This window comes from Ambystoma mexicanum, chromosome 9 (assembly GCF_040938575.1).
Source record: "Ambystoma mexicanum isolate Mex_15411 chromosome 9, UKY_AmexF1_1, whole genome shotgun sequence".
In the NCBI taxonomy this organism is placed as follows: domain Eukaryota; kingdom Metazoa; phylum Chordata; class Amphibia; order Caudata; family Ambystomatidae; genus Ambystoma; species Ambystoma mexicanum.
The window spans coordinates 107,250,796-107,266,123 of NC_090931.1; the positions used below are offsets into that span (position 1 = coordinate 107,250,796).

The 15,328-nt window shown below is 45.1% G+C and overlaps 1 protein-coding gene across 10 annotated transcripts in view; it reads right to left on the reverse strand.

Moving 5' to 3' along the window:
• Window positions 1–1,471: 1,471 nt before the first annotated feature.
• The window catches only part of LOC138487712 (adiponectin receptor protein 2-like), a 1,243,553-nt gene continuing 1,229,696 nt past the window's right edge, over window positions 1,472–15,328 (reverse strand). For 6 of the 10 annotated variants that reach the window (XM_069614248.1, XM_069614245.1, XM_069614249.1 and 3 more), the window contains one exon: window positions 1,624–1,818. In XM_069614248.1, the coding sequence (XP_069470349.1) occupies window positions 1,644–1,818 (175 nt within the window). In that variant the 3' untranslated portion in view covers window positions 1,624–1,643. The other 4 variants (XM_069614252.1, XM_069614251.1, XM_069614253.1 and 1 more) reach the window with 2 other exon arrangements.

The following is a 15,328-nucleotide window of genomic DNA, read 5'->3' on the forward strand; positions in this document are numbered from 1 at the left end:
TAGCTGCACCATGTGAGGACAGGGGGTGCAGGATTCACTTACCCCGACACGACTCAATAACGAGGACTCAGTAGTTTGGCAAAGGGAAGTCAGTTTAATGACACATACATCAAACAGGGAAACAAATGGGAATCGGCTGTAGTGCGATCACCGGTCTCGCTCCGACTTCCACGAACTTTGGTAGAACAGCAATTCTTACAGGCTACAATGGTCATTAATGACGTCGAATTTCTATAAAAAATCATCATGCAATATAATTGGTTAGGAAAGGTAACTTAAGTATAGGTGCTATATCTGTATATAGAAATAAAGCATGTGGATTGGATAACTTATCGGGTGGGCGTCTACGCCCATCCCTCTACAACACACGTGATTGACGTCACTACAAGTAAGACGTCTCATTGGTTACAGTGTCTATAGGACTCTAGATTACATGGTCCATTGTGATTGGGCAAGTTACACCCTTAAACATAAATCTCCACTTTAATTAGCAGCATGCAGAATAGACACCCAGGTGCCTAGTGCCCCAAGATTCATCCTTCCTCCTTTCCATCAATCAGTGTTTTAGGGCTATGTGCCAATTAGTTGGCTTGGTATGGCCTCGGAACTGTAGCCTCTTATCAGGAAAAGTTATGGCATCCTCTGGTTCTGGATGACATCAGGCGGTGGTACCTCTTCGCGCCTGGCTGGTCACGTGTTGGTTCACCGTGAATTTGCTTCAGTTTCTAGCCTTTTCTGCATTTAATTCTGTGTCAGCCTAGCCACCTGCATGGGCCTCTCTTATCTTGACCTTCACGGACGGGCTGGTATGCTCTGTAGTTGGAGTCTTGTGAGCTCATGCTCTCCTCCCCTTCTCTGGTTGACCTCGATTTCCTAAGCATGAGCCGCTCTTTGCTGAGTTTCGATTCCGCTCCTTCTCCTGCCTTTGGCTGGGTTTCAAAACTTGGCCTGTCAGGCCTCTGGCCACCTGGGTACCTTTCTGCCTTTACAAAATGGAGTCGTACTTGTATAATGTGCCAGTTGCCGCTCTATCTTCTACTAAGCATTACAAGCAATATCGATTTCTTAGCATCTAGCGTTTCAAGCCTATTTACACACGTTTAACAGGACGGTTGCTTCCATCTTGTCTCGTAACACTGTTTCCTTACATTTTAACATTGTCTATTCTCTGCGTACATTATATTTATTTTCGTAGCTACTTGCACTGGCGTTTTATCTTTGATAGCTGCTTTTGCTCATTCATGAGTCTGTTCAGGCCGTTGTGTCATTTCCACTGGCCTTCCATTACGGCTTTTGGGGTCTCTTTGTGGACCGTGTGTAGGTACTCCTCATTTCGTATCAGAGGCTGGTATGGCTGTCTAATAGGGTACCATGCTGCCCAGGGTTGTCTGATTACGGGTGCTTCAACCGGTATGGATCTTCTGATGTATACTGGGCAGAGTCACAGTGCAGCTCTTTGTAGGTTCATTTGCTCTTCATACGTCACGTGCCTTGGCGAGTTCCTTCCTGGTAGCTCGAAATGGGGAGCATGGGTGCAGGTCATGTCTGGGGCCTCCTTTAAAGTGTGGTTACTGCAACCTCTGGTAGATTTTCAAATATTCTCAGATTTCCAGGACTCTAGTATTTAATTATTGGAAATGGCTTTAAAATGTGAGCAGGGAAAGCACGCAGATTAACTGTATCCAAATCCCCCCACAGTAATTATTTAAGAAAAATGTGCATGACCCATCAGAGCTAGATATTAGGACAGTGGTGGGCAACCTGCTTCTTTCCAGATGTTTTGGCCTACAGCTTCTACGATTCCTCACACTGACAATTCTGGATACAGCAGGAGAAATAAATGAAGGGATGCTGGTTACCGACAAATATCTTAGAAACAAAAACAGAACAATGCAAAAGATTTGTCGAGTGCCCAAAAAATGATTTATTGAACGTGAAGTAGAAAATACTCAACAAAATAAATAAAACAGAAAGAATGTCCGGATAATAAAAGGTGTGTTTCTAAGTCATTCAATGTATTTCATGCAGGAGTTCAGTATTTCTATTCCATGCAGCTCACGAAGTTGTTCAATAAACCTACAGGAAAAGAAAAGAACAAAATACATATCTGGATGGCATTTGTTTGAGTGAAAGTCTGAACTAGTGCTCACAAACAATGCTGTCTTTCTGTAGCACTAATCTTGAAATGCTCATCCTTCCGAAGGATCTCTTTCAATGCTGTCTTTCTGCAGCACTAATCTTGAAATACTCATCCTTCTGAATGATCTCTTTCAATGCTGTCTTTCTGCAGCACTAATCTTGAAATGCTCATCCTTCTAAAGGATCTCTTTTAGGAAATTGGCAATTTCATATGCAAGAGGTTCTGAAGTCTCCTATTGGTAATGCCAGTGATGTCACCAGCAGGAACGATTGGGATGGATTCGTGGGATCATGCCAATACATTATGAGCAATAACCAATTAAGCAATGTCCAAAAACTGATGTAGGAACAATACGTTGTCAAACTTGGGCACCATACTGAAGGAAATGGATGGGCAGAATGGGGCCATTTCCTTTCCTTTCATTTTGTCAATTAGTTCCCAAATGGTAATGGAACATATGTAAATGAAATAATAAAATAATTCATCAAAATAAGAATACTCTTATCGGAAAATAAAAGAAATTATGCTGAAGTATTTGCAAAACAATAAATTTTCATAATTTGTCAAATAATAAACTATTGCCATTTTAGTCACCTAGAGCAGTCTCGCTCACTCTCTGGGTCTCCATCTCTGATGCTCTGTGGGCAAGAGTCTTTTCAGGTCCACAGAGCAACCCCATCCGTTTGAGAGCAGCATCAAGAGAGAAACAAATATCTTGAGTTGAGTTGCAGCTGTACTCATGTTTAGGCCTGGACAAATTTTACCTCAACAAAATAACCATCCAGATGCCAAGGAGATCTTTGCCCAGCGGCAATCATTCAGGAAGGCGCCAAGGATGTGGACCCATTCATCTCGGCATTAATCAACTCCTCCGAGAACAGCACAGTACCCAACAACCTAAAGGAGGCCTGGGTCATGCCCCTTCAAAAAAACCTAACCTAGATCCCAATATTCCCACAAACTATAGACCCATCACCACCGTTCCCTACATCCTAAAGATTCTAGACAGAGTGGCCTACCTTCAAATCCAGAAACCCCTGGAGGATTACAACTTACTGGTCCTTAGACAATCATGCTTTAGGCCAAGACATGGAACGGAAACAGCCCTCCTGGACCTTAAAATCCAAATGGATAAGGCTAAGGACAATGGTAAGCTTGCCATGCTCCTGCTGTTAAGACTTATCGGCAGCATTCAATCTTGTCGACCATCAGATCCTCACTGATCACTTGTCCAAAGTAGCTGCCTTCTCCAGCAACGCCTCTACCTGGATACAATCATTCCTGTCTAATCGCAACACTAGGGTCTTCGCTCCTTCTGCCTCAACGGACCCAATTCCTATCCACTGCGGCGTACCATAAGGCGTGTGCGTCTTGCCAGCGCTCTACAACATATTTACTAAGCTCTTTTTTGACTGTCTTGATAACCTGGGTGTCACATACACGAATTACGCTGACGACATTCAGGTTCTCATCACACTCTCAGAGTGCTATAAAGATGATTGTAAAAGGATTAATGAGATTTACTTGGAAATTCAGGCATGGATGGCAGAGCACTGCCTTTGCCTCAACGACGAAAAAACCAAGCTCCTGATTGTCAGCTCCCAAACCAACCTCAACAAATTAGATCCCCACTATGCTTCCATCAACATCGATGGACACCCTATCAAAGTGGCCAAAGAAATCAAAACCTTGGGGGTATACCTAGACTCCACCCTCTTTACTTTACTTGACTTATAATATGCAGCAATGGACCCATAGGCATGATGGCGCAGACAGGACAAAATACAAAAAACAGGTTTGAAAACAAGCAGCAAGTGAATCCCACTGCCTCCTCCACGGCCTACACTAACAAACTAATTAACGCTTGCAAGTCATTCCTTTCGCCTAGTAGTTGCATTACCTTAGTCAGGGCTCTGGTGTTATACAAGATTGACCACTAACACCTTCTACTTAGGCACCTCCGAAAGAAACCTCAACAAACTCCAGGTCCTTCAAAATAATGCCTTAAGAGCGGCATTAAGTATACCAAGATCTTCTCATATCACCAGCTTCAGGCAGGACGCCCATTGGCTTCCAGTACGGGATAGAATGGCCCTTTGCACGCTCGTCATCACCCACAAGTGTCTCTCAAATTCCGCCCCCAAATACCTGGCAGATAAAGTCAACAAACGTCAACCAACTAGGCCAACTAGAGCCATGTACTCACACTGCCTGGCAGTTCCTAGATTTCTTCTAAAAAGAGCAAGGGAAGCAAACTTCCCTGTGTTAGCTGCCAAACAGTGGAATGCCCTACCGCTTAGCCTCAGATTGGAACCTTCATTCTGGACCTTTAGAGCCAAAGTGAAGAGTTGGATCTTCAGTAAAAAACAGGAGTGATAAGCTACCTCACCCTGTGTACACCATGCCTGCTTATTCTCTTTTATGCCTATTGTAACACTAGCTGCTTGGTAGTGTAACTGATTCTCTCATCTTTCGACCCGTATATAACCATGGTCGACCTGCACTTAGTTCGGCTGTTTTTCTTTTCTGTTGTTGTCTAACTGTCTGTAACGGTAACTCTTGTATAAGCTTTAAGCACCCAGTTATTTGAGGGTTCGGTGTGCGGTACAAATAAAGAAACTAAACTAAATCTGAATTGTGGGTGATTCATTAAGGACAAAAACCTGGACGACTGTTTCTAAAAGTCTGAAGTTCGTCCACGTGGCTGAAGGGTGACACATTGCTAGAGCTCATTCAATCTGTCAGCTTTCAGAGAGGCAGGAGGTTGTTACCAGAGGCAGGCTTAGAATATTTAGGGGAGTTTACAAATATGCAGAGAAGCTGTAGGAATAAGGATAGAGTGGGGTAGTGAGTGAGGGAGACCAAGTCAAAGAGTAAGATTCAGGGTTGGTTTTGTTTATACAGCACTATGTGACACGTTCACTGAATTGGAATAGGTGAACAACACAAGTGCCATTGCAAGAGATCTCGGGAGGTGGGTAAAACGATAGTCAGTGTCTCTCTCTTGAAGTGAGTTGACGAGGCACGGGCTTCCTCGGAGGAGAAGCAGGAGGATCTGTGGGAGAGTCACGCTCGCCTTATATAACCGGAGAGAGCAGCAGACATTCGGGTGGGTGATGGGTAACACAGCTGCACACTTTAGGAATATCATGTCTGCTCCCTAATGAATGAGCGAGAGGTATAGGCAGACATGCTTATCTTGGTCTTTTCCCTTCTATAACAGCACTTGATGTGTGCCCTGAGGTCATCAGAATTGCACTTGCTAAATGTAGGGTCTCATCATAACTTGCGTTCCACTCACCCCGTCACAAGTGAAATAGGGATAGAAGTGCCACCACTGGAAAATGCCCAGATCTTCCACTGTGACATTGAGCATCCACTGGGAATGGCAGAGTATGGCTGGGGCGGTTTTGTACGATTGGACCGAAAAAAGGTCCGACTGTACAAAACGACTGAAAAATGCTACCATCAAAGGTTCGAACACCAAAAGTTCGAACCTTTGGTGGTGGCATTGCAGGTAAAAAATATTTTTACAAAAATAAAAAATAAAAAAAAAGACTGCAGGGGTGTCCCCAGCAACACCCCGCTCACTATACTGTGTGGCATAGTGAGCTGGGTGTTGCGGGGGACACCTCTGTAGCACACCAGCAAAAAAAAGACTGCGGGGGCTGCAAGGGTGTCCCCCGCAACACCCCGCTCACTATACTTTAAAGTATAGTGAGCGGGGTGTTGCGGGGGAAGCCCTGCAGCCCCCGTAGTATGTAAGTGTGTTCGCATGAGAAAGGTGCAAACTGTTGGTAGTTCGCACTTTTCTCATGCGAACATTCCAGCCGTGGCAAAATCAGCTGCGGTCGGATCACTTAGAATCGCTGGGGCAGATGGGTGAGGTGTGCAGCTCTGGCGTAAAGATATGGATGGGAAGAATGACAAATAGTACTTGAACAGCAGGAGGAGACTGAAATTCCCAGCAGGGCCCCCCATTTACTGGGTCAAAGTATATATTCCACTGGAGCCTGGACGGTAACAAGAATGCTGTTGAAAAGCAGTGGAACTGCGGTGGAAGAGGCGATTGGCACCACCACAGACACAGAGTCTGCAGTGTTCATAAAAGCTCACACCGCACCTGAACAGAGACACTTTGAGAAACAGAATTCCCACAGCAGATCTGAAAGAAAAATCAAATCATCATTCATCCAGAACTCCAGCAGCAGCACCACCCCATCGCGCTAACATGAATCGAGTCTGTGTGCCACTCGTCCATTACCAAAGTCCAAAGTGTGTCAGTACTTCACAGAATATAAAGAACAACTAAACATATCTACATGTTATAAGGGTGTAGAATTCAGATCGAGACACTGGTGGCATGGTTTTGTTTACAGACTTTTATTCAACACAAAAAGAGGGTTGGGGAAATGCCTCCTTCCCAACACTAAGAGGGGGTTTCCCTGCCTCAAAATAATACTCTACAGAGTCTGTAAGGATGTCAAAATAATAACGGTCCACCATTGTGTCCAAAACCTACTTCTAGCCTTCACACTAAGAACTAAAACTAAAGTGAAAATGATTTTCCTCTTCAACGTCTAACTCCCAACACAAAGTTCCACAACGTGCACAAATAAAGTAATAGACTTTGAATGGATCCACAAAAGAGGTCTCCAGTTGAAGTGGACAATCTTCCCTTCAAAAAGGTTGCAGATTTACTTTTCACAATAAAGTTCCAAAATGATGTACAAAACAAACTTCTAATTGTCAACAAAGTATTTCCCTTCTTTACAATTGCTTCCCTCTTTACACAAGGTTGGAGGAAGTGCTTCCTTTTCTCTGGATTCGCTTATCTTTTTTCACAGCTAACCTGGTTCATGTTTCTCACAGGTACTGCGACTACTCTTCTTTGGACAAATTCCTTGTAGACAAAAATCTCTGAGGGAATACTTCCCTTGCCCTAGTTTCCTTCTTCCTGTATTCATAGTCAACCTGAGTACTCCTCTTCCAGGTACTGTGATAATAAAAGTGCTCACACTATTTATCAAGGTAATGCTTGCTTCCCTTGTCTCTTCTGCCCAGTTAATGGTTTCAACTCTACACCCAGGTACTGGGACCATGAAGATGACAAATTGATGAGTGAATACAAGTCTTCAGCTTGCCGGCTTCCTTTATCTCTTCTTTGCATAGACTTGCTTTACTCACCAGCCAAATACTGTTGTTGGTGAATTTTCCTTCAAACACAGTTACCCTGGTTTATCCTTCACCAGGCAATGTGACCTATGAAGATGGGTAACTGGTTTGAGTCCCAGACTTTCCTGTTTTCTGCAAACCTTTGTTCTGGTAAACTCGGTTCACTCGCCTGCCAAGTATAACCATATGTGACATTATTTTGTAAAGTTTCTGTATATGGGTCCGAGACCCAATCTCGTGGTCAGGTCCCAGAAATCCTTCTGTCCACTCGCGTACAATGTTTCTCCTTTGTGAGGGAATACGCTCCATTTGTTCCTCTGTGTAGCAATTTTAGGACACTTGGTGTATTGCTGCTCTTCAGGTGGTATTTGGCGGCTCCGCCAGATCAGACGACTTTTAGGAAGCGTCCTCGCTCCCCTGCTCTCAGGAATGCCTTCCGACTTTGTTCAGCTACTTGCCATTTCATTCTCCTTTTCGGGATTGGCTTTGGCATTTCGTCTTGCGTCCTGGAGCTCTCACAGTCTCCCAGCTGCACTGCGCCAGCTCCTACGGTATCCCTGGGGAGGGCTGTCTCTCCTATGCAATCCTTCACTTGTTACTGTCCTATTAAAATTGACTATCTGGATGTCTGGAACATTCGCCTTGGTACGTGGGTTGATCTTCATAACATACTCATCCAAGTATTAACATCCTCATTCTCCATATGTACAGTCACGCTCTTCTGCCTCCCAGTGGAGTCAAAGTTTAACTCAAGTGTGCAGCCCTTATTATTCCTCGGTCGAGGTACTATGTAAACGGGTGAAACGGTCTACCTTGCACAGATACATGGGTTGATAGGGTATTACAGATCTCTGGGGAAGGTAGGAGGTTGCTGAAGCTAGGATATTGCCACGGTTATACCAATACTCTCCTTGGCTGTCGTCACTAATCCCACAGGGGGGTCCCCTCCCCATGAGATCCACACCCTGAATACCAGCCCCAGGAGGACTCTTGGGTAGCGGCTTCACCTCTCTGGCCTCATTGAAAGAGGCTTCCCCCTATGGGAGAAGTGACATCTGGAGATTCGTCACAATGCACACTGTGCCCAAAAACAGCATGCAGAGGGAAGGCAGGGACCGAATTGGGTACTACATCTATGCGTCCCATAGGCAGAAACACCATGCATTGACATGGGACAAGGACAAAAGAGCTGAGGGTTATATCTCGCTGTACCATCAGACACGCAGTATACCTCTGCCAGTTTGAACTATTATCCCTGATAACACTTCAGCTGCATCAGTACTTGACACTGGGAGTAGGACACCAAGATCAACCATCTGTGCCCCAGCAGAGCACAGCAGTGATCTTTCATTGCATCAGTGCAGTGTAATGGAAGCGTTTGCATGTTATCATTAATATCTTAAGTCCCATAATCGAGAGTGTGTACTCAATGATAATCTGGCTATAATGTTGGCAGTAGATCTTTTACCCTACTCATGCCTGCATTACAGCAGTTTGAGGAGCAAATAGTCTGCTTCATCATAGACATGTGGACCAGTGGTCCAAGCATGAATTAATTGGCCTTCACAGCATATTGCAAGGTCTTTCCTTCCGCCAACTGCTCAAATGGGTCCTGGGGTAATTACTTAAATTCAAAGGTTCAGGAGGTGTGTACAATTCAGCACCAGGTGAGCATGTAAGGGTTTAGAGGAAGAATCCACATTGGATTTGTCATCTGGGAGATGTTGGAGGAGGTGAAAGCACAGTAGCCAATGCGTCTTAATTTGCATTTGAGCCTTGTTGCATGAATCAGCGGATCAAATGTCCTTCCAGCCTTACAAAATAGCAAAGCACTGCACTTCCCTTTCCTTGCAGATAATCGCCTCTCATTTTAGCCTGGCTTTATATGTCAAAATCTAACTGTGCCAACTTTCAATGTGAACATTTGCCACTGCACAACATGAACACGTGTTGGAACTGCACTTTACACATGCTGCATAGGCTATGTGAGCAACGCAAAACCATCACAGATTACTGACGCACTCAGATTTCTAGATTGGGCATTTTTAACTCAGTGGCAGCTGTCTTGTGCGGCTATGCCGATGTGGCAAGGCTAGTGAAGGACCAGCTTTCAGCTTTGCATGGTGATCCAGGGGTAGATGGATTTAAAATTAACACTGATTACCTTGTGGATCCACGTTCCAAAGTAAAGGTGGCTGCTATTAATCCACCTGTCTCAGGGTCGAAGGTCTCAAGCTAGCATCACAATTGTCAGGATTCCATGGTGCTTGGCCAGGCTTCCATACTATTGTACACACTTTAAAAAACATTTTGGTTTCCACTTTACAGTGCACAATTTAAACACTCTAACTGGAGGTGTAGGAGCAGTGCCCAGTAGTATGTTTTAGTTGGTGTATGGGCGTGAATTTAGTTTCAGGGGGGGATTTGATTGGGAATGTGAATTCTTCATTAATATGGATGTCAGGAAGCCTTTGTTTCCCCAAGGCAAGATGGAGGCTCAGCTCTGCAGCAGTGATTGGCAGAGTCAGGTGGTGAGTTAGTTTGGAATTCCATTAAGAGTTCTAAACTGCCTTTCATTCTAGTTTTCAAGATACCAGGTTGCAGTTTTATAGTTCTGCTATATTTTAGTAGAAACCCAGAAGATTTCAATATATCAGAAGTAGAGCAGAAGTGAAAAGACAAGAAACTACAGGAAGCATTTACAGCACGAGGCTACCAAGGAAGTATCAGATGAAAAAAGCTAAGTGTTGATAACTCAAAGTCTTTCTAGACCTTTTCAACTAATGTTGTGAGTTTAACGTAAAAGGTTCATTGAACAGTTTTCAGCGTGTAGTTTGAAGACACGTACTATTGTAAATAAGGAAAGTGCAAAACTGTATGTTTAAACTGTCTGCAGCTTGCTTTTTGCGTGCGCGTGCCTTTTCAACAACCCGCAGTGTTCCTGTCCGCGGATTAACAATTAACTTAAAGTGCGCGGCGGTCCGACGCAGTCGTCAGATATTAGCCACTAATTATAGTAAACTTGCTGTATACTAACGTAGATTCCTTTTCGTTGCTCGAATAGCACAAGAATCGCTTCAGCCTTAATTAGAAGAAAGGACTTTAAACATGCGGTTACGTGCAGAGCGACATGTTACTAAGTCAAGCATTCATTGAAACGGTTGAATAGAACAGCTAATCTCGTTCTTCGACGTGTTGTTGTTGACAGGCAGTGACCAAGTTAAGTAAATAAAAGCTGTGAATCATTAATGCAAGAGCGCTGATACACAGATTCACGCAAGGATAGGAAATTGTTCCGAAGTGAGCGAGCAGCCAGCGCTAGCTAATGCTTTAAGACTACATGAGCCAACGGATTTCCTCTCAAAGTACTCGAAAGAAGGATCAAGGGCTGAGCTCTCATGTATATCGTTCACAAACTCATGACACTAGGGCAAGCTGATCAAAATTAAAGTGCAAAAGAAGTTCTGGAACTTTGTTGAAGTGAATCCATACAGACTCATATATGAAAAAGGTTTTTTTTTAGCAAAAGAAGATTTCCACAGAAAACTGCAAGAAAAAGATAAGAGACTTCTCATTTGTGCAGCAGTTTCCTATAAGAAAGCCTATCAGCATATGCAGCAGTTATTTTTAGAAACTTGGGAGATTACTGTGTTCTAGGTAAGAGGGTTAAGAGAGATAGTTAATCGTAATTATTGATAATTGATTACCTTTTAGATCTTCACGGAATACCAAATTCCCAGGAATATCCAGTCCAAGAAGGAAGCTGGAGACGAGAGCGTAGTGAAGATCGCGTTTGTTATTTTTTCCAATTCTCCTTTCCCCTTGGGTTTGCCAGTTTGATAGTTTTAGTAATTCAGGATTGTTAGACTGGCAGGCTTGGGGGTCTGGTGGGCTATCGTCACTCCTGCAGGAATTTGCAACTGGACCTGACACAATGAAGAGATACTATGCAAATGTGCAAGGATGCTTTGCTGCAGCACTTGCAACATCAACTGGCACGAGAACGCAGGCAGAGAAAGAAAACCAGGCTGTCCAAAGTTTACAAGTGCACCAGACATGTGAAGCTCACAAATGACAGCAGTATCAAGGGTAGTACATCACTGACACTTGTTGAAAGTTTAGAGAGACGTGTGGGCACAGCCTATGGGGAACAGAGGATGTAGGACACCACTCTCAATGGCTCAAGCACATTGAGCAGCAGGAAAAGACAGATCATCAGCCGCACAGATACGCGATTCCCATATATTGGACACTTCACCCCTGAGAAGGGATGAGTTGTTACAGCATCGGTACAGGAAGTAGTTTACCTGGCAAGCAGCACTTGAGCAAGTTGCTGAAGAAACGTGTAGCTGGGGGCTCCCCCTGCAAGTATGTATTCCAAGAAGGTTTTAGTGCTGTCGGAACCATTGTCTATAAAATCAGGTGATACCTTACACAGTGCTGAATTTTAAACAAATGTATAAAAATGAAGAGTCACTTTGATTGCAAAAGACTATGGAACAATATCTCCCCAACCCAACAGCTCAGAAAAAGAGCACAATGATTTGTTTCCCAGTACATGTCAGACACTGAAAAGTGGAGCAGGGTTCTTCCATGGTGCGTGTGGTTGGGAAATGGAGAACTGTAGTGGTGACTGACTGAGTAGCCCAGATCAGTGCTGCCTCACACATTCCATCCATTGACTACACTACAAGTAACCTTTTTGGATCCTAAACGAATGATCATGGACTACAGGCCCAACCGCCCACTAAGGTTCTCAGGCTATTGTTTTCACCGGGTGCAGCCACCCCTCAAGGTTCTTGTATATTTTCATTTTGCACCTTAATGTTTTCTAATATGTGTTTTCACTGCACAGCCACACACTATTATTGTCCAGTATTTTTATAGGGCCCCGCAACTAGGGTAACCAGATTTTCACAAAAAACCCGGATGGGCCATGGAAATAGAAGTAGGACTAAAGAAAATACACATATGACTTTAGTCCTACTTCTGTTTCGTTGGCCCGTTGCGGTGGGCGGGGAGTGGGTGTGCTCACAGGCACCCTCCTCATTGGAGGAGAGTGCTGGGGAGGGTAAGGGGAGAGGAAATGGGGCGTGAAAAGCATTTCACGCCCCCTATTCGCGCAGGAAGAGTTGCGCGGGACCCGATTTCGGGATTGCGAAATCGGGTCCCGGCAAAAAAAACAGCAAAAAAAGGTCCGTTGTCAAAACCCCGGATGGGGTTTATAAACTAATAAAACTCCCGGGACCCCGGGACGTCGGGTGATTTGCCCGGACTGTCCCGGGAAAACCCAGACGTCTGGTCACCCTACCCGCAACCCCTTGAGGTGATTTATTATTTTCATAGGGCACATCCACCAAGGTTCAGTGGCTCTTTCTCAGGGTGCCAAGCCAAATAAAAATCTCAAGCTTCACCTCGGTCAACCTTAGAACCCTCCTCACCACCACTGCTGGAGTGTAGTAATGGCTGCATGTTCGCTAGCCTCTGGGCACATGAGTGCCTGATACTCCGTCCTATGCCACCGCTGGACACAGTACCTCTTCACCATGGACCCTAGTGCAACACTCCACTTGCCCCTTCTCTTCTGCCCCACTTGACCAGCTTCACACAGCCCCACCATGCAGAAGACCTCAGGCGTCTCTCTAATAAGGGTCTTTGCGGTGGCAGGATAAAATAGTCTAACAACCAGGACCTTGTGGTATGGGATTGGGGGTTGCTCCTCCTGGCTTTCCCCCTAAACCCAACATAAAGAGACTCCTGCACCCCACCTCTTCCTCAACCGCCCCCACCTGCTCATGCAGTACCTCTGCAGACTGGGCATCACCCTGTGTCTGCCCTGCTGGGTAGAGACAACGTTCATCTTTTCTGAGTCTCCCACCCAGTCATGACTCAAAGCAAGCATCCCCTCCAGTGGGCTTGCTACAGCCACCCCTCTTACCACTAGACAGACATGCCTACTCCACCATTACCTCAGTTGGGCATCCACATGAGGACCTCCCACCACCGTCTGTCGGTCTCCAATAGGAATTCCTCAGATGGCCCAACCTCCTATTCCACTGGTGAGGCTTATCCTACTGCCATCGCCGCCCCTACCGACTGGGAAGATGGTCTGTCCTCTGTGGCCCAGCACCCATTGAACCGACACCCAAGAAAAGAATAGGGTTCCTCCCTTCTCAATCACGGTGGAATCCTCCTCTCCGCCTGTGAGGAAAAATGCAGCTCCTCCAAGCAGACTTCCTTCTGCCAACCAGTGTCGTAGACAGTGCTCCATTCCAACTGCCACAAAGGTCATGAACTGTGTATGGGTGAACAAGAGAACCCAGCACAACCCATGTGGACAAACAAGAGAACACCCAATAACCCTACTGCTACAGACTACAACTACAATGTATAATCTAAAAACTTCAATCACAGCTACAGCTTCAATCTACAACTACTACAATAAAACAGTACATGGCAAACACACAGAGGTGAAAGTGTCATTTATGTTGAATCATGGAATCAAAGGTGTGTACACTTGCTTTGGGCTTTTCATTAACCTTCATGAAGGAGCATAAAACGTGAAAGGTACAAGAAGAAAGAGTCACTTTTTTTTTTTTTATATATATATACAAAGAGACTAACACATGCAAAGAGAAACAGAAAGTGGTTTCAAACATGCTAACCAGCACAATACTAAAATATATCTACACTAGGTGAACAAGGTACTCTCTTACCTGGTAACGTTCTTTCGATGGGATGGTCTGACGACGTATTCCATATCTATGACAGACTCCCAAAGCAGTACCAATGCAAGGAGGTGGCAAAAGAATTTAGAAAACAGAAATTTAGCATGTCCAATCAAATTGCGGAGTAAAGGACCGTCTTGCCAAAAGCCAGATCCTGCCCCCGGATGGAATCGAGGGAAAAGTGACGTACAAAAGTATGTACCGAAGCCCAGGTGGCTGCATCACAGATGTTGCGAATAGTAACACCCCTCTGCAGGGCAGTAGAGACAGCCATACCCCTGGTAGAATGGGCCCGTAAGCCGACCGGTGGGTCCTTACCCGCCAAACGGTAACACTCAGAGATAGCCAAAATAATCCAGCGAGACAAAGTCTGTTTCGTCACAGCATGTCCCAAACGCTTTCTAGCGTAACCAATGAAGAGCTGATCGTCCACTCTGACCCGGGACATGCATGAAATATAAAAGCTTAACGCTCTCCTAGGGTCAAGCCTATGGAGCCTCTCCTCTTCCTTACCAGGATGTGGAGGAGGATAAAATGCCGGAAGAACAACCTTCTGGCCTCAATGAAATTCCGACACCACCTTCGGAAGAAAAGAAGGACGAACTCCAAGGACAACCCTGTCCTTATGAAACACAGTGAAGGGTGGCTTAACTGAAAGTGCCTGTAACTCACTTACTCTGCGAGCGGAAGTGACCGCAACTAAAAATACAGTTTTAAGAGTTAACAGTCTCAAAGGGCATGAATGCAAAGGCTCAAACGGAGCACCCATCAGAAACTTGAGAACATGGTTAAAAACCTGGAAAGGCGACGGAGGGAACACATTAGGGAGCCCTTTCAGAAACTGAGAAATTAAAGGAATTTTAAAATAGGAACACTCTTCGACGAGCGCTTATATATGGACAGCGCCGCCAGGTAACCTTTAATGGTACCCACTTGAAGGCCCCTGTGGGCCAAAGAAAGCAAAAAAGACAGAACCATGGGAATTTCACATGCAAAAGGATCCACATTCTTAACACTGCACCAGTCGCAAAACTTACTCCAACGGCAAGGGTACAGGGACTTTGTTGCGGGCCTTCTGGCCGAAAGCAACACCTCCATCACGTCTTCAGGGAGGTCCCAATCCTTATACCTCAACCTTTCAGAAACCAAGCGTGAAGGTTGAGGGACCTGACCTCTGGATGAAGAACCTGACCCCCCCCTCCCGTGAGAGCAGATCATCTGGGTAGGGAAGACGACGTGGAGGGCAGATGAACAAGTCGAGAAGGTCCGGGTACCACTTCCTCCG